A 27,160-nucleotide genomic window follows, 5' to 3' on the forward strand; every position below is an offset into this window, starting at 1 on the left:
ACCTGCCTCAGAGCTCAAGAGGACCTGAGTCATGAAAGGGGTGGGTTCCAAAAGCAAAGGACTCCTTCCAATAGTATATACAAGTCTTTATAAAAGAATCAAAAGCTCAATAAATATGCAATTTTACACAAAGCCTAACCCAAGCCTGGGGTGGCCAGTGGGACTGGGAGGGAGGGAAGGCCAGGGGAACAAACATCCCATCCGGGACCAGATGAGGGTGGAGGTGGGAAGGATCACCCTGGAGCCCAGCCCAGAGGAGCTGGTGACTTCAAGAAGCGGGGGACCCTGTGGGGTGCGGTGTTGGGAGGGGGTGGACAGGTTAGTGAACGTGGCCTTTTGGAGGATCCTGAGGAACTACTGCAGCCTGGGCCAGGAGCTCTGCTGTATGCTCCTCCACTTCCATCCAGTCTGGCAAAGTGCAAATCAGGGTTCCTGCCCGGCACTCTGGCTCCCACAGGCACAAGCAGCAGCTGGAGCCAAGACCGGGATGCCCCAGGAGGCATGCTGTCTGCCATCTCTTGGTCAGTGGCAACCTTGGGGGCCTCCCTCTGCTCAGACCTCCCTGCAAGGGAGAGGAAGGAAGAGACAGTTCTTCTTTGGCTGATGCCATGAAGAGGGGCTCTGGCCACCCTCTCTGCCCCACTGGAATCCTTAGGCCCCTTCCCCACTGCCCACTGTAGACACTGTCATTCAGCCTCTGGAGCAGCCTCCCATCCCCATCCTTATCCCCAAATGCCATCTGCTCCCAGCCACAAGAGTGGCCCTACCCATTCCTGAGGCTCTGTGCCCCCAATGTCAGCACATTCGGCCGCCAGCCCTCTAGCCCAGGCCACTCACGAGGCAGTGAGCGTGGAGTTAAGCAGCAGGGTGGTCCTGATTCGGTACAGCTGGGCTAGCGTCAGCTTCCGGTGCTGGGCAGAGATCCCCGGAGGCGGCTCGGGCTGGACCCTGGGCGAGGCCCCCAAGGGCAGGTCTCTGCTCCTCCTGGTGGGTCTTTCGGGCTCCCCAGCCAGGCAGCTGGTTCTGCCCTCCAGCTCTGATGGCTCAGGGCCACTGCTAGGGCTTGGTGTCCCCTGGCGAACCCAGCTGGGCCCAGGTTCCCGAGAAGAACCCTGAGTCCTTGTGCCACGGCCTGCCACAGCCAAGCAGAGTTCTGAAAGGCTACGGCTGGGGGCTGGGGGCGCTCCACAGGTGGTGGCCCCTGACAGCAGCTGGAGGAGGCTGGCTTCAGATTTGGACTTGAGCAGGTGGGGCAGACGGGGCAGCAGCTGAACAGGGGTGCGGCGGCGGAGGCGGGGGGAGGATAGGGGTGAAGGGGCTTGTGGTAGTTCTGGGGGCCGTGGCAATGACTCCGCGACAGGGGCTGGGGCCATGAAGTCTTGCAGGGAGGTAGGGGAGAGGGTGCCATAGGCGGAGTCCATGGAACAGGAGCGGCCATCCACTGGGCCCAGGGGCAGCAGCTCGCTGATGGGTGTCACAGAGGAGGCAGTGGTGCTGAGAGAGGTCTCATCTGACTGGGAGCCGAAGGGGCCGCCCTCGAACTCAGGAGAGGACAGTGTCTCCCCTGGCTCCACCACAACCATGGCCAGGGTCTCTGTGGAGCCATCTGAGGCGCTGTGGAGCGAGGAGGAGACAGTCAGTCCAGCCACCTAAATGGCCTGGTGCACCCCACTCCACCCTCCCAGAGCTGGAGGCTCAGCAGTGGCAAGCACGTGGTCCACCAGCCCAACCACCCAATTCCTGTGCCCATGACCCAGAGGCCAGGAATGGTTTCTGGCACCACCACAGTACTCCTTCCAGCTGGATACAGTTTAAGAATCCTCAGTTCAGCTCCACCCAGCTAGCCCTGGGGGATCAGAGCAGGCACTAAGGCTGAAAATCTTTTGCCTTCCCCTCCCCCACATGAAGCCAATCAGAGGAAGGGGTGGTGGCTGGCCCTGCCAACTGTCCGTGGCCTTGCGGTCAGGAGTGCTGGGCCGGAGCACATGCTCTGCTCTGGCTGCTGGGTGGGCTCAGGCGAGCATACCAGTGCTGGGAGTTGAGACTGTTGCTGCTCTTGCGCAGAATGGTGGGGGAGCTGGCGGCAGAAGTGCTACTCCCCCCGCCTTCCTCCTCTTCCTCATCCTCATCCTCATCCTCTTCATCCTCCTCCTCCTGCTCATCGTCCTCCTCCTCCAGGCTCTCCAGGGGCTGCTGGCTGCCTGGGTGCTCCTGGACACGCAGCTGCTGCAGCTGGTTCTGCAGGTGGGGGAGGGGAGTTGTGAGCAGCAGCCCCTACCAGGACACCCTGCCAACCCACCTGCCAGCCCGCCACTCAGCTCTCACCTGCGCGTTGTAAATGGCCTCCACCCAGCCTCGGCACAAAGCCTGGCCGCTGGCCTGGAACGTGTAGGCACCCACAGCACTGTGGAACTCGTTCAGGTAGATGAGGAGAAAGGAGCCTAGTGAGAAGGGGCCCGCATCAGTATGAGCTAGGACCACAGCCCCCGCCGGCCACAGCCCCTGGCCAGGAGCAGCACCAGGCTCCTCACCAGGGTCTCGAAGCTCTCGGCACACAATCTTGTCCACCAGCAGTGGTGGCCGGATGACCTTGGTCCTCTCAGCCTTCTTCACTGCCTTGGTCACCAAGAGTAGGTCCGTAAAGAGGAAGCAGTACACGTCCATCTGGGGGGTGGCAAGGGGAGAGGCAAGGCCAGGGATCAGGGCCAGGGTCCTAGGGCTCAGCCAGTCTGCTATGACACCATCTCCTGGGCTGGGCCCTGCACAAGCCCTTCCTTACTGCACTCTGGTGATGTTGTAGGGGCACTCAGATTTTACTAAACACCTTCCCTGTTCCCTGCCTCCTCTGGACCTGAGAATAAAATTGAAGAGAGGGGCACCTGGGTGGCTCAGTCAGTGAAGCATCTACCTTGGGCTCAGGTCCTGATCCCAGGGTCCTGGGATTAAGTCCTGGAGTCTGAGTCGGGCTTCCTACTCAGTGGGGAGTCTGCCTCTCTCTGTGTCTCTCCCCCTGCTTGTGCTCTCTCTCTCTAAGTAAATGAAATCTTTAAAAAAATTAAAACGAAGAGTAAGATGGTATTTCTTTATGAACCTATATATTTGTAATTTATTTCAACAAAAAGTTTACATTAAAGAGAAAAATGGAATTTATAATTTGTGGTTTTAAAATCACGATTTGGGGATCCCTGGGTGGCTCAGCAGTTTAGCACCTGCCTTTGGCCCAGGTTGTGATCCTGGAGACCCAAGATCGAATCCCACATCAGGCTCCCTGCATGGAGCCTGCTTCTTCCTCTGCCTGTGTCTCTGTCTCTCATGAATAAATAAATCTTTAATAAAAAATAATAAATAAATAAAACCACAATTTGGGGGAGCTTGGGTGGCTCAGTCGGTTAAGTGTCCAGCTCTTGGTTTCACCTCAGGTCATGATCTCAGGATCCTGAGACTGAGCTCTGTGCTCACTGGGAAGTCTGCTTCTCTCCCTCTTCCTCTGCTCCCCTCCATGCTCGCATGCACTCTCTTTCAAATAAATAAATAAATCTTTAAAACCACAATCTGTAGGCTCTGGGTTATACACCTAGGATTAACAGCTCACGAGCAAGGCTCTGGGCTTTTCCTGACCTGCTCTTGGAAGGCACCCCCTCCCTCCCACCAGGAACTCATATGGCACCAGCAAGTGGGCAAGCCCAGCACCCCACCCACTGTGCCCTTGCTGCCATATCCGTAAAGAGTAAATTGCAGGCAGATCATCAGGTGTCACATAACCAAAGTCATTCCTTCTTGAATTACCACCCAGCTGACGGGGCAGCTGGGAACCCCTCACTAGGCCCCAGAAAGTCTCCAGGAAAGGGTGGGGAAGAGGCCCTGGGTGTGGGTGGCCCCTAGAGTCACCTTGCTGTCCTTCCCCTCCTTCATCCTCAGGCTCCCCTCCAGCAGCAGCTGTCGTGTCTCCTCAGGGGAGGCGCCAGGGATGGGTGCTGTAAGGTCTAGATGCAGAAACTCCTTCAGGAGCTGGCGATGGCGGCAGGGCGGGGGAGGTGCAGAGAGATCAGGGTCTGACTCCCCTTCCCGGCTAGGCATCCTCAAAGGAGATCCCAGCACTGGCCCGGCTGCCGGCTTGGCCCTTCCTCCATCCCCGCACTGACAGCCTCCCACCTTGTCCACCTCATCGTTGCTGCCTTCCACCACCTCGTAGGCGTCGACGCGGCTCACCACCGCCGCCAGCCGCTGCCGCTCCTGCCGCTGCCGCATGCACGCGTTCACGTGGTGGATGAAGCGCTCCACCGAGTCGATCTGGGGGGCGGGGGCGGGGCATCAGGAGCCGGTGCGGGAGGGGCCGCGAGCCAGGGACCCCGCCTGCCGCCCCGGTTACCATGGTGACGACCGCCTCCTTGGCGCGCGGCTCGTCCGTCTTCCTCAGCACCGACTTGAGCAGCAGCGGGTACTTGGTGAGGCGCTGGTGGGGCTTGGCCAGCATGTCGCTCAGCTTCAGCCGCTGGCACTGCTGGTGCTTCTCGGCCCACTGAGGCGGGGAGGGGCGGGCTCAGGACAGGCCCCGCCCCGGGCCCCGGGCCCCGGGCCCCGCCCGCGCACCCGCCGCCCCGCCCGCCCTCACCGTGACGTAGGCCCGGAAAAGCTCGTTGTCGCGCAGCAGGCCACGCATGTACTCCATGCAGCCCTCCTCCTCCATGCAGTATCGGATGTAGGGCTTGAAGAGGGAGCCGAACTGGCCCGGGGCAGAAAGGCGCGGTTACCGCGCGCTCTGCCTGCAGCACGTGCACCACCCCGGGTCCACGCCGAACTTCCGCGAAAGGGACCCCGCAGGTGGGAGGGGCAGACCGACTCGGAATCCCTCGCCTCCGACCACGAGGTCACGAGGGACCACTGGCGCGGGGAGGCTGGGCGATGGGCAGATGGGCTCGCAGCCCCCAGCCCTGCCGCAGTGTCCCCGCCGGTGCGCGGCCCGTACCATCTTGAAGCCTCTGAGGAAGTCCCCGGGCTGCAGCAGCGCCCGCGTGCGCCGCGCCTTCTCCAGCACCGGCGCCATCGTGCTGGCCCACAGTCCGCGGTGCAGCCGCGCGAGCTCCGGGACGTTGCTGAACAGACGCTCCGCCTCCACCTGAGCGGGGCGGGAGGTGCGCTCGGCCCCGCCCCGCCCCGCCGTCCCTACCCTCCCACCAGCACCCCGTCCCGGGCCTCCCCTCACCTCGCACAGCAGCCCCGACTCTTGCAGGTTCAGGAGGCAGCAGAGGAACAGCTGTGGGTGCAGGGAGCGCGGCGTCGGGGGGCGTCCCAGTCCCGACGCCCCACCCAGACTCAGGCTCCCCTCTACCCCTTCCTCCTCCCAGGAAGCCCTGAAGCTGCCTGGGACCAGGACGATTCACCCCTTCAGAAGAGGCCCAGCCTCCATGGCCCACCTGGGGGTCAGCCTGCCCCATCCCCACCTGGAGGGAAAGCTCTGGGAGACCGGCTTTGCAGTCACACCTGGAAGTCCCTCCTCCACCAGGGAAGCGTGTACACACAGAAACACACACACACACACACACACACACACACCACGTTCAGAGTGCGGGCTGCTGGGCAGCTGGCACACAGCAGGTGTTCAGAAAGTTACTGAATGAGTGACTGAAAGAATGAGCCTAGTGTTCAGGCAGCCACCTGGGCACATTTACCCAAAATCCCCTCCAGGTGCCTGGCCTGTGGGAATCCCCTCTTTTCCCTGGGGCACGGCACTTCTCCCTTTCCTTCCCCTGCTCCTTCTGCAAAGCCCCAAACTCTGCTCAAGGGCACCCAGGAGGAGGCTACAGGGGGCAGGAAGAGGGGTGGCTCTGGGCCAGGTGCCATTCCACACTCACGTTGGTGATCACCCTCAGTTTCTTAATGTAGGAGGCCTCTGTATGCAGGAGCTCCCACACCGCCTCCTGCTGGTGGCACTGCCTCCTGGTCAGCTTCTGCAGGAAGGGCAGGGGGTGGGCCAAGAGTTCCAGAGCGAGCCCGGGCGACCATAGAGGGGGTAAGCACAGAGGTCCCCCAAATTCTGGGCCCTCCTCTGCTACTAAAACAGCCAAGTGGCACTCCTTGCCTCAGTTTCCCCACAGTGAGTTAATGATGACAGCAGCCTGGCACCGCTGTCCCACACACAGAATATCCTGCCACTGTGCATGAAATGGGTGGGATTGTCCCCCTTTCCTTGATGGGGAGGGTGGAGAGGGTTCTGGTGGTACCAACCTCATGCCCATCAATGAGCTCCCGCCAGCTGTCCTCCAGCCATAGGCAGGCGTCGTCCTCCTCTTCCTCCTCATCCCCCTCTTCCTCCCATGAGTCGTGGTCAAAGCGCAGCCTCCGGGGCAGCCTGGGGAGCCCAAAGAGGCCGTAGGTGTGCAGTTTGGCCTCCAGCTGCTCCATCTTGTCTACCTCCTGGAAGGAGACCCATGGCCAGGGTCAGGGCACAGGACCAGCCAGCTACCCTGCCCCAGGGCCCACAAGACCACATACCCGGCCAAAGGTGCTTGTGCTGGGGCCTGAGCTGAAGAAGCCACTGAAACGACTGGCTGCCCGATTCTTCCAGCTATCACTGCCACCACTGCTGCCACTGGGCAGAGAGCAGCTGGAAGGTGTGGGGGCCTCCTGGCCAGGGATGCTCGTCTCCCCCAGGAACTCCGACATGTTCTTGCGGCGGCGGCCAGGGGCCTGGCCAGGGAGGATGGTCAAGGCCAGGCTCATGCTGGCTCCCACAGCCCCACCCCATGCTGGGTTTCCTAGACTTCAGGCAAAGCCTGAGATGTGGGAGGCTCTCTGCACCCCTACCGTGAGATGCCACCTCTTCTGAGATCTGTACATGCTCTGGTGCCTGGAAGGTCCAGGCACAGATGGACTGCCCCCACCCAGCCAGCCCCAACCACCACACAGTCACACACATACTTAGATGCACTTATAAGCATGACTCCAAATGGATCCACCACACACACACACAGTCACTCACACACTCACTCACACACTCCTTGGGCACTAGAAGACTCTCAAAGACAAGACTCATCATCTTGGGGCCCCCTGTCCTCAGACCCAGCCCTATCTGCCAGAAGAGGAAACCAAAGCCCAAGAGGGGGTTGAGGGGCCCAGGGGCCCCTCTAAGCTACCCCCTACCCCGCACTCCCAGTCCTGACACAGTGCCTCACCAGGATGTCCAAGCTCTCCCGGCGGCTCTGGGGGTCCACACGTTCCAAGGAGGGGGTTCCAGCCCTGGCTGGCCGCAGGATTGGCAGACTCAGGGACTTGGAGTCCTTTACTCCCTGCTCCACCTTTCCCTCATCCCCTGGCTTGGCTGGTGCAGCATCGTGGTGGGGGGTGGGGAGGGGGCAAGGAGTGGTCCTCAGCACCCAGCTCCAGTGGAGAAGGGCACCACAGACCTCTCTCCTGAGGATCCAAACCAAAGCCTAGCTGCCCTCCCCCGGGGCTCCACCACCCCAGCACCTATTGCCAGGACCCAGCAGAGACACCTGTATAGTAATGAGCCTGCTCAGGGCCATGGCCAATGGGAATCTGTGCCTGGGAAGCACAGCCATCTCTGGGAGGTCCAGCCAGAGCCCAGCCACCCTGCCTGCCAGGTTAAATGCTCACCTTTGACCCGCAGGTAGTGTCCCCCGAACCGGTAGGCCTCAAAGGTGAGGGACAGGGGTGTGTTGGACTGGTCCAGGTAGATATCCACTTTGCCCAGTGCAATGCCCTTCCTTTCAAACACTGGCAGCAGCACCTCCCTGCCCCCAGATGGGAGGTGTATGTGATAGGGGACAGTCATATGAACCCCACCCCATGCACAGCCCCAGCTCCAGCCCACCTTACCAATGGGAAAGGGAGACACCCACAGGATCATACACAGGTACAAAGACAGGTGTGCGTGCACACACACAGCTGCTAATAGAGGCTCACACTCCTATATATGTCTACATACATGCCAACACGCCCATGCTCTCACATTTTTGTGTCTGCACACCAAGGTAGACATGTCCCGGTCCATATCCAAGAACAAGGCCATGCATACATGTGTTGGAATACACAGGTGAGTCTGCCCATAGGTGGGAGACCTCCTCACTCACAGGCCACCACATAGACATACACGGTATGCCGGCAAGAAGCCACATCTACCCCCAACCCCATTCCCCCTGCCTTGGCCCCACCAAGCCCTACCCCAGAGACTTCTTCTTCATGGCCGGTACAATCTCTGTCTCAATGTCCACGTTCAGGTCAAATTTCAAGGTGAAGCACTCCTTGCTTGGGTCCTGAAAGGGCATGGGTCTCTTAGCTTCTGTACCCCTTGTCTCTGACTCCCCCCACCTACCAGGGTCCAGGATGGAAACCCCAGCATGGGAATGAATGAAGGGATCTCCCTAGCCTGCCTCTGTCCCAAGGAGGTCCCCTGTATCCCTCCTGCCCAAGGGAGGAATTCCTGTAGCATCTCCCACCTGGCTAAGGTGGGCAGTACTGGGCTGTAGGACGTGGTGGCCACGGGTGGGGGGAGACCCACTCGCTCCAGGCCCCACCCCTGGTCCTGGAGTTCAGAGCAGACAGGCCTAGCCTTGGGGATGGAAAGAAAAGGCCCCAGGAAGGGCAGGGGCTGTCAGGAGCCCCCCTGACAGCCTGGGGACTCCTTACATCTGTGTGTCTCCTCCTTGCCTTCTTGGAGAGTTTCAGGCCTGTGCTCTTCCGGTCCCTGCAGGACAGAGGGCAGAGGTTAGAGGCACAGGGAGGCCCTCAGCAGGGAGGGATGTCAATGGGCCCTAGCTGGCTGCCCACTCCCTGCTCACCCCCGTGGACCAAGTAAGGCAGCTGTGCTCAGGTAGGCCAGGGCCCACAAGGGGTCTGTGTGCCCTCTGGTGGCCAACACAGGAATCACACCCAGTGGTACTTAGGTGGAGTCCGATCCCACCAGGCTGGGCGCTGGCCCAAGGTTGGGCAGCCTCCTCCAGGAATCAGGGGATCACAGGGGCAGGGAGGGGTCTCCAGTCAGCTCTTCAGAAGCCTCTGGTCCTGGATCTCAGATCAGACGGTCTGCTTTGCCCGCCTACCCTTTGCCATCCATAGAGCTTTCCTCTTCCTCCTCCAAATCCACTGCAGGGCTGGTGCGTGGGGGGCATGACCGAGTAGACACATTCCGGGCCAGGATAGAGCCTTTGGAGTAAAGTAGAAGGAAAGATCATGTTTACTCCCTCCCTGGCCCCCCTGCCCCAAAGGAGCTGGGACCCTTTGGGTCTGTGAGGAAAGTGGGCCAGTCACTGCTTAGCATCTGTCCATCCCTAGACTCAAAAAGACACAAGCACCCTAGGATGACCCCCCAACCCAGGTGATGCCCCGCCCACAATACAAATCCATCTGTGGCCTCAGTTGACCCTTCTATAAAATAGGGATAAGGAAACCCTGCCTCTGGGATTGTTGTAAGAGGTGACCGGTCCATGGCTCTCTCTCTCTCAGGCCTCCTCTCCCCCAGCACTGTGACCACACCCCAAGTCCCAGGGGACCTTGGCAGAGGAGGAGAGTCCTTTTGTCCCTCTGACCAGCTAAAAAAAGAGACAAAGGTTTGGCATTTCTGGCCAGACTCGGATGCCTGTGAATCAGCCCAGCACCGCCAGCTGGCAGTGGGCCTGGACCAGGTCCCCAATCAGCAGGAGGGGTTTCTTGTTCCCTGCTACAAGTTCCTTGGGACCTGCCCACCCCCAACCCCCTCCCCCCTGTCTCAGCTCGCTGGCAGCCTGGCTGGAGGATTTGCCCAGCAGTTGCCTGCCCTAAGGACAAGAAGAAAGGGGTCTTTTTCATGTTGGCCCCAGGCAAGAGGCAACTATGGGAGATGCAGACCCAGACCCTGGTAGAGACAGGCCTGCTCTACAGATAGGGCACAGTTCCCCACTTTGTTCTCTTATTTAAAAAACTTGTAGCACAAAAGGGGCCACCAGGTACTTGGGTTTCATTATTTATAGTCAGCTCTTGTCCTTCTGATGGCCCTGTCACAGCTCGGACAGTCACACTGTGCTCCTAGGCAGGGGGTTTGGAGCTGCTCTGGGAACTCCGGGCTGGGGTTCCTACCCAGGCTCACCTTGTGGGGGCAGGTCAAAGCGGACGTGCCCATCATAATGCATGGCACTGTGGAACTTGCTGTCACAGGCTTCACAGAGGTTGAGGGGTCCCCGGCGGTGTAGCTGCTGGCAGTCAGCGTGGTGGCATACCTGGTGGGGAAGCAGGGTGAGGTGGGTTGGGCTGGGCCCCGCAAGGCCTCAGGCAGGCACATGTGTGGCCCAGACCATGGCAGTGCACAGGTGAGGTTCCTGGTTCCTCCGGAGGCTGCTCTTCATTTCCCGACCATCCACTCCCCACAGGTGCCTCATGTTCATGAATTCACTGTGGACATTTCCTAAGCCCTGCTTGTGTCCGCTCTGAGGGATCTGCAGAGCAAAGCAGATCCCTGCCTTCAAAGAACAAAGCATGGAGGGGATATTTCCAGTAAAGAACCACAAGGCAGTTGCTACCAGCGCCTCTTCCTGGGGTGCAGAAAGGGCACCCCAAAATGCTCAGGGCTGCCATTTGGTTCAGCCAGCTCAGTGTTGGAACCAGCAAGCCCTTCCTCTCTACACACCCCCAGGCCCTCTGCCCTAACTTCTGTGACCTATCTGGCCCCTGAATAGCCAACCTTGTATGCAATGAATGGGGTTTTGGGGGAGTTAGGGAAAGGCCCTGGCATCTGGGTTTTAAGGCAGTGCCCCAGCCCCAGCATTTACCATATTTACTGTATCACCCTACATTCTCCCCCAACCCTGTGGATGACTGTCATGCCTTCTCTGCTCCCTGGCTCGCCTCTAACCCACCTCTTCCACTTTCCTTGCTGTTCCCCAACACATCCGCTCACCTGCCCTGCACTGGCAGGGAGAGTGGGCTTTCTCCTGGTCCAGTCAGACTGTCCTCCCAGTATGGAGCGGCTCAGGGCTCGCCCTCCCCCACATCATCAGGCTCCCTGTCCTTTGGCTCACACTTCTCCACCTCCAGCTTCCTCTCTTCCTTTCTCCCATTCCCTTTCAGCGAAACCCCACGAAACAGGTCTCCATCTCAATCACTTCCATGTTTCACCCCCCAGTATGCATTAGTGTATTTTCCCTGGCTTCCCACTTTTAAATATTTCAGACCTACAGAAAGTTGTAAGGAGAGTTGTAAGGTCTCCTTACCTCCACATACCCTTCTAACTTCCCCAGGCGTGAACATTTTGTCACGCTGGCTTCTCTCTCATTTCCCCCTCCCTGGCGCAGAAGAACATGGGAAATCTCCTATGAAGCCCAGTACCACTGTCACAGCCAGGAAACTAAGTATTGATGTATGATAGTCTTTTTTTTTCCCCTAGATTTTTATTTATTTATTCATGAGAGAAAGAGAGAGAGAGGCAGAGACACAGGCAGAGGGAGAGGGAGAAGCAGACTCCATGCAGGGAGTCCGACATGGGACTCGATCCCGGGTCTCCAGGATCATGCACTGGGCTGAGGGCAGGCGCTAAACCACTGAGCAACCCAGGTGTCCCAACGTATGATCCGTCTATAGTCTACGTGTGTGTTTGCTGCCCGACTGTCTAAACCACGGCCTTAATAGACTTTTTTTCTCATACGGGAGCCAGTTCAAGATTCACACATGCATTCGGTTTTGTCTGTTTACTCCCTTAAGGATGAGTTCTCTGCACGTTTTTGGTTTTTTCTTTCATGACATCAACATTTTGGAAGCATTCAAGCCCGCGGTCTGGCAGAAAGCCCCTCCACAGTGATCTTTCTGGAGGTTGTTGGGTGGTTTCAGGCTGAGCATCTGGGCAGGGACGTGAGAGAGTGGACAGCACCCTCCTCAGTGGCCCACTTGTGGACTCCCTGTACCGTGTAAGGGTCCTTTTTCTCTTGGTGATGAATAAGTTGCTGGGGGCGGGGGAGGGGATACTTCGAGATAGCCTGATCCCCAGCAATCTCACACTCCAGGGGGTTCACATCCACTGGTGATGCCTGCCTAAATCGAATAGGACTACCACAGTTGCAACCGAAGATTTTCTACCTTAGAAAATCTGCCCCTGTCTCTCAGACCCTCTCCCATCAAGTTCTCCCTTCCCATCACCCCAACTGCCTCTTCTTGGGCCCCCAGAACTGCTGTGTTTCTAGGTCCAACCACAGGACCCAGCACTTGACACAGGTGGTCTCTTTCACACCTCGTCCTCTGTGGTCCCCGGAACCCCACACTCTGCTGCTGCCTCCTGCAGCCCTCAGTCCTCCTTGCCCACTTCCTGCTTGTCTCCCTACCTGCGGCCCCTGCTCACATCGACCTCCCTCCATCTATCCTCTGCTGACTCAGCTCATCATGTGATTGGAAACACTGACTATGCGTGGAGGGCTCCCAGAGGTAAATTTGCAGTGAGGTCCTAACCCAGGACAGCAGACTGACCTTCTCAATGCCCGCCCCCCATTAGATGCTAACGAGAGCACCTCAAACCGCACACGTTGGTACCTAAGCTGCTGAGCTGCCCACGCGGGTTCCTGCACTTCAATCAATGGCCACACCTTGCAGTTGTGTGGAGGCATGGGCTGAACGGTGCCCCCCGCTAAAAGACAGGTCAAGTCCTAACCCCCAGGACCTTAGAATGTGACGTTTTTTGGACACAGGGTCATTGCAGATGTACTTCATTAAGATAAGGTCATAGTGGAGTCTGTAGTGGTGTAGCATGCGGAGCATTCCTATGGCCCGGGTCCTTAAAAGGACAGGAGACACAGAGACAGGGACACATGTGAAAGTGAAGCCACTACTACATTGCGTGGGTCTCCATATGGGAGAGAATAAAGTTCTGTCATTCCAAAGCCACCCACCAGCAAGTGTTCACTGTTACAGCAGCCCTGGGGAAATGGATACGTTAGACCAAAATCCTTGGGGTCACCTTTGATCTGTTACAGCCCCACCCAGTCTGAAAATGCTGGTGGTTCTCCCTTCAATATCTGTGGCTTCAACCAGGCCATGCTCATTAGCCCACTGCTGCCTCCTGGCCTCCGTGGTGGTCACCTCTCAGTGAGGTCACAACAATGACATCATAACTGGCCTCGCTGTTTCCATCCTTGCCCTGCAGTCTGCTCTCTGTGAGCAGCCAGGGTGGCCCCTGCTCAGTGAAGAGTCTCATCCTTCTCCTCCAAACCCTCCACGGCCTCCCGTCTCCCTCCGGTAAAAGCCAGAGTCCCATTTGGTGACGGTGGGGGGCCTCCTGTCCTGCCCTGCCATCCAGGCACACTCCGCTCCACCAGCCGACCCCATGTCCCCAACATGTTGCTTCTGACATGCGCACCTCCGAACCCTGGCATCTGCCGCTCCCTCAGCCTGGAATGCTCTTCCTCAGACACTGGAATGACAGACCTCTACTGTGAAGTCACTGCCCCTTCACACTCCCTGTCCCCTCAGCACCCTGTCTGCCATAGAGCAGCCTGCCTGTTTCACTTTGCTGCCTCCACACCTCGCCAGCCCTGTGGGGACAGCGACGTTAGGCTATTGCCCCATCACCAGTCCTAGCCACTCAGTGAACACTTGTTTAATTTATTAATGAGGGTAATGAAGGGTCACTGGAGAGTTTTGGGCTGGGGAGAGAGCCTGATCAGAGATTTTCAAGGTGACAGACAGGGTGAGGACAGACAGCCTAGACACAGCAGAGAAAGTAGTCACAGGAGGAAGGAGAAGGCGGTGATCACCCAGTGTGTGCTTGGGGCTGCACTGAGGCCCCCTTGCCCCAGGAGGTAGGAATTCCAATCATCCCTATTTTACAGAAGGGGAGAGTGAGACTCAGGGAGTAATTTGATGGAAGTCACACAACCAGTGAGGCCAGGACTTGAACATAGTGTTACAAAGCTCAGACTTCTAGATTTCCAGCACATTCCTGAGTAGCTGCTGAGAAAGAAGAGAGGAGCTGGGGAGGCTGGCCTCAGGGCAGCCTGGAGAAAGGAGGGTGGGTACAGAGACAAGAGAGAAGCAATTATAGTTTGATGCTCACTGTTTGGGCTCCTGTGTCCCCTCAGTCCTCCATCAGACAGAAAAACAACCAAAAACCCCTCAAAAACATGGGCACGGAATGACAGCTGGCATGGGGAAGACTGAGAAGACTAACTGAGAAGACCCCCTGCTCCAGGGGGTCTGACTTTGTGGGGCTGGGCCCTGGGCGGGTGGCTGTGGACATTATGGCCCAGATTCCCAACAGCAGGCTGGGCACCAGGTGCTCCCCACTTCCACACCCTTCTCAAATGGTCTTCAAGTATGTTGTTCTTGGAGCTTTGGGCAGGGGAGAGGGACACCCTTCAACCAGAGCAGCTGTTTCTATCTTCACTTAATCTGCTCCTAACTAGAGTGAAAATCGCTATCCTCTACCACTGTGACATCCCCGGGGCACTGCTGACAGAAGTAGCATTGGCTTTGCAGGTTCTGGAACCCCTCCCCACTCCAAGCTGCAAGCATCTCCTCTTGACTAATTCACTAATCTCCTCTTAACTAGATTCACTAATCTGGGGAAGGCACCCACCCCACTTCAGCCCCTCTTTCCCAGGAGCCCCACAGTCTGCCAGCTAGGCAGCCACCCTCCACCCCTGCATCCAGCCTGGCAGCCAGCCTGGCGCAAGTGCCCCTTCTCACCCCTTCCAGGCCTTTTGTGATTCCTCGATGGTTTCATTTTGCTGGTGCCAGGTTTGGCACAGAGTGATAGGGTTGCAAACCTTCAGGTCACCCAGGCCCTAGTCTCATGGGGGGGGGGGGGTGACATGACAGGTGCCATACTAGAGGGTTAGAGGGTCCTGCCGAGGGCCTCTAGGACCCTCCAGCCCAAGTCCCTGGCTCTCTGCCACAATCCTGCTTTTATTATTTATTTTTTAAGATTGTATTTATTCATAAGAGACACAGAGAGAGAGGCAGAGACACAGGCAGAGGCAGAAGCAGGCTCCATGCAGGGAGCCCGACATGGGACTAAATCCCGGGACTCCAGGATCATGCACTGGGCCAAAGGCTGGAGCTCAACCACTGAGCCACCCAGGTTTCCCTTCAATCCTGCTTTTAAACCAATCTAATACACAGACAACAGATCTTACAAAAAGATTTACTTCTGATAGCAGATTCAGCATGCAACAAATATTTATTGAGCACCTACTATGTGCCCACCCTCTGAAGGCACTGGTCTCCCTTGAGACACTCAGGATGCTTCATTTCCCAGGACTGTGGTGGGCTCTGGTGAATACCCCCACAGCTCCTCCTTTTACGGCTAATATAATATTGTTACTCCTACTCCCCTACTCCTACTGCTGCTAATGATAATGGTGGGAGCCAGTGCCCAGCCCGTGGCTGACCTCCTCCGGGCACCCCCCAGGCTCAGGGACAGCAGGGGCATGTGAGGGTCAGGCCCAGGATCTGAACCAAGTAGATGTTTCTTCACTTAACTCAACAGGTCTGGTTGATAATGAACTTCCCAGAACCACAACCCGGACTGGGAGGCTCAGCCTGGGGCGGGTACAGCCTCCTGGCCCCCCCATACCTCCCTCCCCAGACTGCAGGAGCTCCACAGCTCCCTAGAGCAGGGCAGTCCCTTCCCAAAGCCAGACTCTTGGACCTTCTCAGGCCAGAGAGCCTACTCTCCACCCTCCTGTTGCCGACCACTGCCACCCTGGGCCAGTGGGGTCGAGGCAGCAGGGTCCAGGGGGAAGTCCCTGAGGCTCAACCCAAAGAGCTGAGAGCCCACGGGATGGAACCACCCAGCACCTCCGAAGGCAGCGAGCGGACCCCACCTCTACAAATCACAGGGGGCGCCCCTGAGGGAGCACGGTCAAGGCTGCCCCCCATGGGGACGGGGCACCAGAGTCGGCCCTCCCCACCCGCACTGGGGCGGGGGCCGGAGGCTGGAGGCCGGAGCAGCGGGCTGTGGGCAGGGCCTGCGCGGAGGAAGGAAAGGGAGAGGGGCCCCCAGCGCAGGGCCCGGACCCGCAGGTGTGTCCGGAGTAGCCCAGACACAAAGGCCGAGGGCTGGAGGGCCCGCCGCCGCCCGGCCCCTCGGTCGCGGAGTGGGGACACACCTCGCCCGGGCAGTCGCGCCCCCCGCCGCCCGCGCCCGGTACCTGGCCTTCCCCGTCGCGGGCGCGACCCCCCGGCCGGCAGGGCAGCCCGGGGCCCGGCCTGGAGGCCGCACGGCGCCCGGAGACGCCGGGGCCCGTCCCCATGGCGGCCGGAGGAAGCGGCGGTCTGCGCCGCCCGCCGGACAAAGCGCGGGGCTCCGCTTCCTGCCATTGTGCGGCCGCGCCCGCCCCCGGCCGAGCGCGCCGGGACCCCGGGGCCCCCGCCCGCCCGCGGCGCCCCCGGCCCCGCCCCCGAGGCTCCCCGCCCCGCCCCGACTGCGCCCCGGGACCCCCCAGCCCCGCCGGCGCCGGGCGCTGCCCTGCCCTCCACCCGCCCCGCGCCGACCTCCCCCTCAGTCCCGAGACCCCTGCTCGCTCCATCAGGGGAGCTCCCTGACGCCGGCAGAAGAGGGGGCCCAAGACGGGCACATCCCCCCGGGTCATCGTCTTGGCCCAGGGACACCTGTCTCTGCTCTGACCTCCAGGTGCCCGAACCACCCCTCCAGCGCCCACAGGGCCTTCTGAGCCACGGGAGCGTCGGTGCACAGTCCTGGAGCCGGGGCCCTGCTCCCACTGCCCAGGCCGGCGGTGCAGGCCGCGGTGCAGGCGGGGGAGCGGAGGGCGCTGGGTGACGACAGGTGGAGGCTGCAGGCACATAGGTGCAAAGGGCGGAGAGGGTCGTTCTTTGGGATCCCCCGGGAGCTGGGTGTGAAAGAGCGTCAGGAAAACCCCACGTCCAACTGGGCTTTCCCCCAGATCCCGAGGTCTCTGCTGTTCCAAGCGGGGGTCCCTTCCGCCTGCCCCACCGCCAGGGGGCGCTCATCGAAGCCCCAGAGGGCAGGATTGGGGTGTGGCGGTGGGGTCCCCGCTGCAGGTTGTAACAGAGCTTTCCCACTCCTTCCCAAAACATAGGGGCGGGTGCTGCTATCTCCATTCATTGCTGGGAGACAAAGTGATAAGCCACTGGCAGGACTGAAACCCAGACTTCTAACTCTGCTGTTCTGACCTCCTTGGTACCCCATCTCAGTAACTATGGGGCTGGGGCGAGGGGCATGATATCATCAGCCCACCTATCCCTCCTCCTTCTGGTGCGGTGGGGAAGGAAGGTGGGGTCTCTGAAGACAGCTCTGAGGAGGCAGCAAGCAGTAGTACACCCCAGACCACAGGCTTCAAGGGCCACCTCCACTCCCAAAGCCTGAGCCATCCACTGTCTACACCACAGACAGATCTTTTGAAAACTAAAACCAATCATATCACTCCCCACTTAAAATCCTCCAGTGACTTAGAATAAGATGCCACATGCCTGGCTCCTACCTCCCCTCCTGGTGGTGTCCAAGCCTGCACCTCTACATTCTCTGACTGGAGCAACATGTGCCCCTGATCTCGCAACGGGGGGCACTGGGCCCCCACGTCAATGCCACCTGGTCGACAAAACCTTTACCTCCCCTCAAAATAAGTGGCCCCTTACATCTCTCATTCTCAATCCTCTTACATTGAATTACTTCCTCCTAAGCATTTAAGACGACCTGAAATTATTTTACTTCTTTGTTCACTTCTTGAGTATCACACTTCCCGCTGGAATACCCTCTCCAGAGGCCAGGGGCCTTGGCTGGCTGGCCCCCACTGTGCCGCCCTCCACACTGAGAACAGGTCTGGCACACAGCAGGTGCTCAGTGAAAACCAGATGAGAAGGGACAGATGAAGGCAGAGGAAGGGTCTTCATGGCAGAGATTGCCAGTGGGGGCAGGGAAGGTCTCAGCCTGCTGCCAATGGTCAACAAAGCCCTCCCAGCTGTCTGACCACAGGCCCTCTTCCGCCTCCTAGGATCCATGACCTTGGGCCTGCTGGCCTGCTCACACAGATCTGCTACCACAGATCTCTGTCCTTGCTGCCCTACAGGCTGACAGCTGAGCACACCCATGTGCCAGGCCTGGGCCAGGGATTTTGGGCAGCAAATCCTGTTCCCTCTCTCAAAGACCCTAAGCAGGAGATACCATTACCATCTCTACTAACCAGATGAAGAAGCTGAGGCTTGGGACAGTTAAGCGGCTTGCCCCAAAGTTACCAGTTGGCAGCTGGGGAGATGGATGTCTGGGCTTTGGACCAGTACCCTCATGCCTCAGGGAGGGCTAGGGGGGCATGAAGACCAGCTAAGTGATGCTCTGACAGCAGAGCCTTGAGGTTCACCCCACTGGGGACAGGGCAGATCCCAAAGCCAGTTTAGGGTGATCCTATTGGCCTGGGGTTACCAGGTCACATCAAGCAAAAACCATGGGGGCTGGGCCAGGCAGGTCACTGGAGGTCACCTGAGTGTCCAGGCCCTGGCCATCCTCAAGTCATGCTGCTGCTTGCTTCCTCCAGCCAAGGGAGAGGGCTGCTCTTTGGAGGACCAGGGCCCTAATGCCTCAGGGCCAGAAGTGCAGGGTCAAGGACATTACAGAGCTGGCGGAAGAAAGGAGCCTCTGGCCCTTGCACCAGGAGAGAGAGAAGGCCCCAGCAGTCTCCTGGGTCCTCACCTCCTCTATGGGAGGGAGCTGAAATAGCCCATGCGCAGGACAAAAAGGTCTCGGCCCTTGGCTCCCTGGGGAGGGGGCCCAGCCCCAGCTTCAGGCTCATGAGTCAGGACTGGCTTGTTGAAACTGATACCCAGAAACCAGATGCTGGGGCTGATGAATAATGGAGTCTCCAAGGCAGGAGCCCCCCTGCCATCCCTCCCCACTATCTCCTCAACCCTAGAAAAGCAGAGGACTGTGGGCCATCAGGCCCCATAACAGATTGGGGACCTGGCCTGGTCTTTGGTGGGACAGAGGAACTCCCCGCTCAGGAGGAGGGACCATAGGTCTGGGTCCAGGCCCATGTCCTGCTCACAGCTGACCAGCCTGAAGCACCCCCTAGCTAGACGGACATGACTGCCTAGGAGCTCCCCATCCAGGCTGAGCTCCCCTGGGAGCCTCCTGGCCCCAAGGCCCCATCTGGCACCTTTGAAATCCAGGGGCGGAGGCTGCATGTCTGAGCAGGTTGGCCAGGGTGGGGCCAGCTCTGCCAGGCTGCTCTCCTAGCTCCAAACAGCCCACCCAGCCTCTCCCTTCCTGGAGGCCTGGGCCTCACCCCCTTGGATTCTGGGGCCCACCTGGAGGTGGAGCCTGACTTAAGGCCCTGCCCTGTTCTGGGCAGATGACAGGGGTATAGGGAACCTCTCTGCAGGCAAGGCTAACTACACAGGCCCCAGAAGTCAGCCAGGCCTCTAAAACCCCAGGGAGCAGTCCAGCTGGGACCCAATGCTAAGAAGAGAGGTAGAGGCTGTGGCCCGTGAACCTCACCGCCTGCCCAGTCCCTGCACGAATGTGCCAGACTCTGGAGTCCAAGATCCCAGCACTGAATGAAGCCCACCATCTCTGACAACTCTGACCAGCATAGTATAGAAGGCTCCTTGGGAGGGGAGGAGGGAGGAGGCACCTGCCCCGGCGACAGAAGACCTGCTTCTGGGGCCCACCTATCCCCACCCTTACCCATCTGTGCTGAGGGCACTGGCCAGTTCTCTGGACTATTTTACCTAGGGATGGCCTCTGGGCCCTAATATGTGCCTGGACCTGGCCTAGGGCAGGAGAACAGTAAAATTCTCCTAGAGTCCGGCAAATCTGGGGAAGGTTCCTTTAGAATTTGTAGGACCCGAGGCCCCTTGGGCCTCCATTTCCGCGTCTTTGATCAAGGCAAGCTAGGGCTTCTCCAGGTTCCTGGGTCCTCTCCCTCTCCCCTCCCCCACGCGGGTGCGGGCCGGCCCAGACCGCCCGAGGCTCAGACTCGCGCGCCCCCTGCCGGCTTCGGGACGACTTTCCGCCTGGGACCAACTCTTGGACGCCCAGCTCGGGCGACGGGCAGGGTCGCCGGAGCCTACCCGCCGCCACCACCACCACCACCCTCACCCCGCGCCAAGGCCCCGCAGGATCTTCTCGCCCAGCCAAGAATCCTCACACTGGGGCTGGGTCCCTAGAGGCTCCTCACGGCCCTAGAGCCGGGCCAACCCCACCCTAGTCACCCGGGCTGGGGGCGGGAGCTTGAGCCTATTCCACCCTCGAGTCAGGGCCAGTGGGGCCCAACAATTCCCACCGCAGCCCTGGAACTGCGCGGGACCCTCTACTCCCGGTTCTGTCCACTAACTCGGGGGCAGTCTCGGAGCTCGTCCCGATCCCAGCCCCGTCTCGTCCCCAGCTTCCCCGCGAGACTCACCTTAGGGACAGGGGTCTCCTCCCCTGTGGCTGGGGCTCCGGCGACGGCTGCCAAAGCCCCGGGGGCCGCGCAGAGCCGTGGGGAGGACCCGAGCCGCGGGGCGGGCTCCGTCGGCGCAGCGCCGGCGCGGGGCGCGGGACGTAGGGGAATTACGGTAGGCCCGCGCGGGCGCTACCACCTGGGCGGGCCGGGACGTACCAACCGAGCGCCCGGCTGGGAGCCGGGGAGGCCCCGCGCCCGAGCCCGCTGCCGCCCGCAGGAAGCGGGGCGGGGCGGCGCTGGGGGTGGGGGGATCTAGGGCCCGGGATGCGGGCGGGGGGCAGGGACTGGCGCTGCCCCCAAGGGCGCTGGCCCTTTGCAGTTGTTCGGAAAGTTCGAAGTTCCTAGGCTTTAAGCTGGGCTTGAAGACGGGAGCTCGCCCGCCCCGGCGAGGGGGCGAGGACCGCGGCAGGAAGCTGCCTAGCGGGGGAGAGGAGCCCCGGGAGGGGTGGGGTCCGGGCGGAGGGACCCGCGGGCCGAGCCCCGCCCGGGAATCGCCCCAAGCCAGGCTCGCTCCCGCAGGATTCTGAACTGTGCCTGAGAAATGCGCCGCCTCTGGGCCCCCTCTTCTCCCCCTAGCCCGTGCCAGGCATGGCAGAAAGGGGGCCATTCCATCCCTGGTGCTCCCCGGTTCTCTCTCCTGGTTGCCCAGCTTCAGAGTAACTCTGCCGTAGGCACAGGGGGCTGGAGGTGTGGGGTGTATGTGTGTGTGGGCGTGCGCGGGGACACAAGGGACACAGGCCACTCGCAGGAGGAGTCAGACAACCTGCGCTCAGCACACCTCTCCCCTTCCCTGAATATCACAGCTGGGTGAGGTGGGTGCAGGGGGAATGGCCCCCAGGGCCTGGGGCAGATCTGGGGCTAAGGCCCATCTGCATTTTTCCAAATCTAGAACCCCCTCCCTCATGGCCCTCAGGCGGCCTGGGGCCTCCAGGCTGCAGGTTCTCCCTCCTAGCAGGCACTGCCCTCTTTGGCAGCACTGACCTCCCTGGGGCTGGGTCCACTTCAGGACGGCTCATCTTGCCCATATCCCATATAGTTGATCCTCTCTGTCCCTGCTTCTTGGGCCAGACACCCCATGCCATCACCTGCTCCCCCCAGAATTACCTAGCCAAAGCCCAGGAGTTCCACTTGCACTGCTTCTCTGGTCCTGCCACTTTCTCCAGCTGCAGACTGGACTGCCACCTGTCTATAGCTGACCAGCATCTAAAAATCACCTCCAGGAATCCCCAGAATTGGGCCATTCTCAAGGACACCCTGGCCTCCCACCTCTCACCCCCAAAGCCTTGCCCAGGAGAATAGGTGACTCCCTCTCCTATTATTCACTACATCCTGCCCATTCTTTCCCCACAAGGACCTCAGATCCGCCCCTTCCTTTGCCCTGTGTCCACTGGTCTTCATCTGGCCACCCCTCCCCTAGACACACCTCCCCCTGACTCATCCCTGCCACCTCACAGTCTACTGTTAAGCTGGAAGGGAACTCTGCTCCCTCTGCTTGAATACCACTAGGAATAGCTAGCTTACAAACACCACATATCCGAACGACAATAAAAAACTTTACCAAAAAAAAAAAAAAAGGAATGGGGTGCCCAACCTGTACACTGAGGAGCAGCTCCAGCTGTTGGAAACTCACCCTCCTGCCAGGGCCCTTGGAGCCAAGCAGAAAAATTCACCTCCCTTTCCTCCTGAGAGGTCCTTAGAAATGGGAGGCTCTAGGGGCACCTGGATGGCTTAGTTGGTTAAGGGTTAAGGGTCTGCCTTTGGCTCAGGTTATGATCCCAGAGTCCCCACATTGGAGTCCCCACATTGGGCTCCCTGCTCAGCAGGGAGTATGCTTCTCCCTCTCCCTCTGCCCCTCACCCGGCTCATGCTCTCCCCTCGCCCACTCTCAAATAAATAAATTTAAAAAGATAAAAAGAAATGGAAGCTCTGAGGACACAGATGTGGTATAAGTCCTGGCCTTGCCTTGGCAAGTCATTTACCTCCCTGCTTCTCAGGGTCCTATCACTAAGATGGAGATGAGAGGTAGTCCCTGACGCATAGGGTGGGTGTGAGGACAAGAAGAGGTCCCTGTGGGGAGGCATGGATGAGTAGTGGCCGCTAGAATCATGACCTTTGAGGAGATGCCCTAAGGGTCCCATCTTCAGGAAAAAAATACCCCTGAGTCTTCAGTTCCCCTCAAACATGATGTTCAAGTGCCCCCTGGGATAGTGTCAGCCCTCCTCCATGTCCCCTTGTGACCTGGAGTGCCTTGCACAGACTTTGACCAGAGCACCTAGCTCAGGGGGGGCCTAGCAAGGAGCTGGGGAGTTCAGCCACCCTCTGTCCTGGGTTCATCTGCAGGAGGGCTGGACACCCACTGCATCATCACCTGGCCCTCCACAAAAGGAGGGACAAACACTTCCCTCATCTCCCTCCCTCCCAAGACTCCAAGCTCCACCTGCCCTGGGAACAGGAGAGTGGTGCCATAAACATTAGCCATGCTGCCTGGGGTTGGCTGGGGTCTGGGATGGAATCTGGGGAGGTCTCGGGGCGGGGGGAGGAGGGCACACCCAAGTCGATGGGTTTCTCTCCCCCTCCATGGTAGATGGACAGCCAGCATTATCTGGAACACCTACATCTTGCCATACTCCATGCTAACCCCTTCACGTCTGAGCCCTGTTTTAATCCTTCCCACCACTGGAGAAGCCTCAGTTTGCAGAGGAAGAAACCAAGGTCAGGGAGGTGTAGTGATCTGCCCAGAGTGGCACAGCTGGAAAGGACTGAGCTTTGACCCTGGAGTTCACAGGTATGGGCTACCCTACACATCTCCATCCTGAGGAGAGGCAGGGATACAACTTCTCCCCTGTGGTCTCCAAAGCCCTGACCTCAGGCATTCTCTGCCCAGCTCTGCCTCCCCCTCCCCATTTCCCACCTAGCTCCTTCCTTGGAACCCCAGCAGGCCTCCTGCTCACTCAGCATCCTCATTCCCCTGGAAGGAACTCCAGGGCAGGAGGCAGGGGTGGCAACCGCTGCTTCATCTCAGAAGCCCCAGCACCCATGAGACACTAAAACAAAGCCTGGGGACCGGTTTGGCTTCTCCCCTCCTCCCAGGGGAGCTGGGATATCTGCTCCAGGAGGCCTTGGGCCTAGAACAGGGCCTGGCACAGCAGATGCTGAAAGCTGATTCGGTGAACGAATGAATGACGTCATCTCCTTAAAAAAGCTAGTCATATCCTGCTAGCCTTCTGAGCAGGGCTAGGGAGGAGCGAGAATGAGGCTCTTGATCCCTCTCCAGATCCAGCTCTGCCAGCCATGCTGTGCAAAGTGGGCAAGCTCTCTTCTCTTTGAGCACCATTTTCATCACATCATGTGAGAATAAGGCTTTTCTCCTGAGGTCCTCCTGGGTTCAGTGAGACAAGGGCAAGGGCCTAACACCCCACCTGGTGTACAAGCCTGTCCGGTCAGTGGTGGGGATTACCACCACCAAGGACATTCTTTGCTCCTCTTTCTCACCAAAGTGGGATGTCACTCGCCTCCTCTCCTCTCTGTTCCAGCCAGCTCAATCCCTTGGCAAGACGAGCCTCCTGCCCTTACTTCCTTCCCCTGCACATGTGCCTGTGGCAGTTCCCCTTTCCTGGACCAGCCCTGCCTTCTGCTCTGCCTCTCATACTCCTGCCTCCACCAGTGGTTACCTTCACCAGTCCTCCCTCACTGGTCCCCCAGCCTCTGCTCATTCGAGCATCCTCATCCCCAAAGTGAGTCTGTGCCATTTGTCCTACCATGGGTCCCCCTGGTGCCAGGACTTGGACTCTCCCCCTGCAGGCTGGGTGACCCCCTGGCCAATGTTAGTCACACTGAGTTCTGGGCAGGCCAGGGGCTGGGCTGGAGCTAGGACCTGGAAGCTGTGGGAGGCCCATACTCTCTGAGACCAGCCCTCCACTCACAGGCCTCACCTCTGCACACTCCCACCCTCGCCCCTGCCTGTGGCAGCTTGGGGCCTGCCCCAGGAGCAACTGCCTACAGGAGGGACCCTCGGGCTTTGCAGGTCACCGGCAGGACGTATGCTGGGGGGGAGCTGAAACCAGTTTGTTGCCTGGAGCTCCCATCTGGGAGTGAGGCAACCAGCCAACACCAGAGCCCCAGTGCCAGGCACCATCCGTGCCAGTAGGTTGTGTCTGACATCATAGCCGCCCCCTTACCCGGTGACCACGGCAACTGAAAGCCTCCCCCTCCTGTCCCCGCCCGCAGAACAGTCCTCCATGTTCCTTCTAACCTGGTCTTCCTGTACAGAATGTAGGAGCGTGTGTCTGGACGGAGGGGGTGGGAGGGGGAGCTAGGGGGTGGGAGGGTGGCATTTTACATTTTCGGCAGCTGGCAGAGCTGAGCTACATGGTGGTTAGGAACACAGGCTCTGCCATTACGCTGGGCTCTGGGTTCAAATCCTATCTCTACCACATCCCAGCAATGTGTCCTTGGGTGAGCCACTCGCTCCCTGAGCCTGTTTCTTCATATATAAATGAGAATAATGGCAGGACACATCTCAGAAGGCCAGAAGGAGGAGACAGCGAGTCCTCAGCTCCATGCCTGACACAGTAAGTGCTGGCAGTTTTTACCATGATCACTCAAATGCATGCTGGAAGGGGCCACGCTTGGGTTCAAGCCCTGGCTTGGTCTCTCATGAGCTGTGGGGCCTCAGCCAAGTCACAGGACCTCTCTGAACCTTGGTATCTTCATCTGGAAAACGGGGCACCCAGGCCTTCCCAGCAGAGCTCCCTCAAGTAGCACATAAAGCAGAGAAAGAGCACGTGGCACAAAGCCTGGCACATTATGGCCAGAATCACCCAGCGATGATATTTCTCATTCTCCCCTCATTCCGTCCTGCTCATGGCTCCCAGGCCCTGGCACTTAAGGACCAGTTTATCCGGGATCCCTGGGTGGCGCAGCGGTTTGGCGCCTGCCTTTGGCCCAGGGCGCGATCCTGGAGACCCGGGATCGAATCCCACATCGGGCTCCCGGTGCATGGAGCCTGCTTCTCCCTCTGCCTGTGTCTCTGCCTCTCTCTCTATCTCTCTGTGACTATCATAAATAAATAAAAATTAAAAAAAAAAAAAAGGACCAGTTTATCCTTTCTTCCCTTTGTTATTCCATGACACAGTCACTCTCACCAGCTCCCTAAGTGTCCCCAACCCATGCCCAAGCCTGAAGAGTGGCCCAGTGCTGCAGGAAAGGTGCCAGCTGGGCACTGGAACAAAACCTTTGGGTGGATTGGGGGTGGGGTGGGTCCTTTCTCTTCCTAGGTCTCAGTTTCCTCATCTGTGGCATGGGGCCATGGCTCCTATAACCCCAGGGCAGCTGCAAGGACTGCAGTGCAGGAAAGGGCTTTGGGGCACCCCAGTTCCCCCTGCTCTTGCAGAAAACTCCTCCATTTTGCTGTTTCTGAGCCAAGAGCAGCCCCTCTGCCTCCTAAACCAGCCACCCAGTGCCCTATCCACCCTTGAACCCAGATGACACCATGGCTGGGCCAGCTGCACCCTTGCCAGGGCCCTGTGGGTATCCGTGCCTGGATCCAGCAAGAGTTAGAGCCCTGACCCCTCTGCTCCCAGCAACCCAGGCCCTCCAGCCTCCCTACCTTGGCTGCCCGCCCCCTGTCCATGCAGCCTGGGTTCTGACAGTGCAGTCCTTTCTCCTCCGCCAGGCTCTGGTCGTCTGCAGAGGAGAAAAGCAGAGGGTTATCAGCCGGGTGGGGCCCAGAGAGGCTGCGCCCCAGGTGGGGGCACCCAGGCGGCCCTGGGGCCCCAGTGGCCTCCAGAAGAGAGGATGGGTGGAGCTGTCTCCTCAATCCTCCCTTCAAAGGAGGTCAGTGTCCCTTTTTCTTTTAAATGCCAACTTATCTGCACGGGAATCTGTTTGCAGAGTCCTTTTCTTGTTGCGGTTCCCCAGGGAAATTATCCAGATTCCACGGGGAGAAAACGTCTTTGGAAATAAGCTGCCGGCTCCCTCTGTCCCACTAGCGGGGGGGCGGGGGTAGTTCGGTGACCTTGCAGGGCTCCAGACTTCCCGGGGGGGGGGGGGTGTCCCGCAGGGCTGCCGGGTCCACGATCCCGCCTTACCCCTGCCCTCCAGCTCCCGGCCTCTGGGCATGGACTCCTCCTCAAAGGCCCCGGGTGGTGTCCCCTTGCCCCGCGGTCCATCTCTGACCCAGGATTCGGCCCTCTCTTCCTAGGGGCGGGGTCGCAGCGGCGGAGGGGGCAGGGAACGGGCAGAGAGGCTGGCTGCTGCAGCCGGCGTGCAGGGCCCGGGGAAGGGGTGCTGCTGATGCGGGCCCCAACACCGGGGCAGAGTCTGGACCCCCCGCGCCCTGATCTCGAGGCCGGCGTCCACCTCCCAGCTCGAGGGGCTCTGCCTCGGGGCCCCCCGCGGCTCCCCCCGCCCCGCCCGCCGGCGCGCGGCGCCCCCGGCCCGCGCCCCTCCTCGAGCCGGCGCAGAGGCAGCCCGACCCGCAGGCCTGCACGGCGGGGCCGGCCCGGGGCCCCGCACTCACCCATGGAGGAGGCGCCGAGCGGCCGGGGACGCGGGCGGGGCGGGGGGCGCCGCGGGGCGACCGGCGGGGCGGGCGGCGGCGGCGGCGGGGGGCGGGCGCCGGCCGGGAGCGGGGGGACAGGCCGGAGCGCCGCCGCCGCGGGACCCTCGGCTGCCGGAGGCGGGGCGGGGCAGGTGGGCGGCGGGAGGAGCCGGGCGGGAGGCCCCGCCTGCGGGGGGCGGGACCCCGCGGCCGGGCCCGCCCCCCGGCG

General features: G+C 59.9%; 1 protein-coding gene across 7 annotated transcripts; it reads right to left on the minus strand.

The window, feature by feature from the left end:
• Positions 1–73: 73 nt before the first annotated feature.
• PLEKHG5 (pleckstrin homology and RhoGEF domain containing G5) lies at positions 74–27,035 on the minus strand. 7 transcript variants are annotated; one of them, XM_041770903.1, is made up of 21 exons: positions 26,911–27,035; positions 25,999–26,075; positions 10,082–10,211; positions 9,060–9,162; positions 8,647–8,704; positions 8,182–8,273; positions 7,615–7,751; positions 7,173–7,318; positions 6,493–6,687; positions 6,226–6,414; positions 5,853–5,948; positions 4,967–5,254; positions 4,613–4,723; positions 4,370–4,519; positions 4,153–4,290; positions 3,889–4,008; positions 2,532–2,664; positions 2,326–2,441; positions 2,027–2,238; positions 838–1,614; positions 74–562 (listed from the first exon to the last, which is right to left on the minus strand). In XM_041770903.1, the coding sequence occupies exons 1-21, from the start codon at positions 26,912–26,914 to the stop codon at positions 553–555; spliced, it is 3,282 nt and encodes a 1,093-aa protein (XP_041626837.1). In that variant the 5' UTR covers positions 26,915–27,035; the 3' UTR covers positions 74–552. The 7 variants fall into 7 exon arrangements, with proteins under 7 accessions (XP_041626837.1, XP_041626834.1, XP_041626833.1 ...); XM_041770900.1 differs by lacking the exon at positions 26,911–27,035 and adding an exon at positions 26,480–26,827; XM_041770899.1 differs by lacking the exon at positions 26,911–27,035 and having other exon boundaries at positions 4,967–5,116; positions 5,204–5,254.
• Between the last annotated feature and the right edge of the window lie 125 nt (positions 27,036–27,160).

Source organism: Vulpes lagopus, chromosome 10 (assembly GCF_018345385.1).
Source record: "Vulpes lagopus strain Blue_001 chromosome 10, ASM1834538v1, whole genome shotgun sequence".
Lineage (NCBI taxonomy): Eukaryota > Metazoa > Chordata > Mammalia > Carnivora > Canidae > Vulpes > Vulpes lagopus.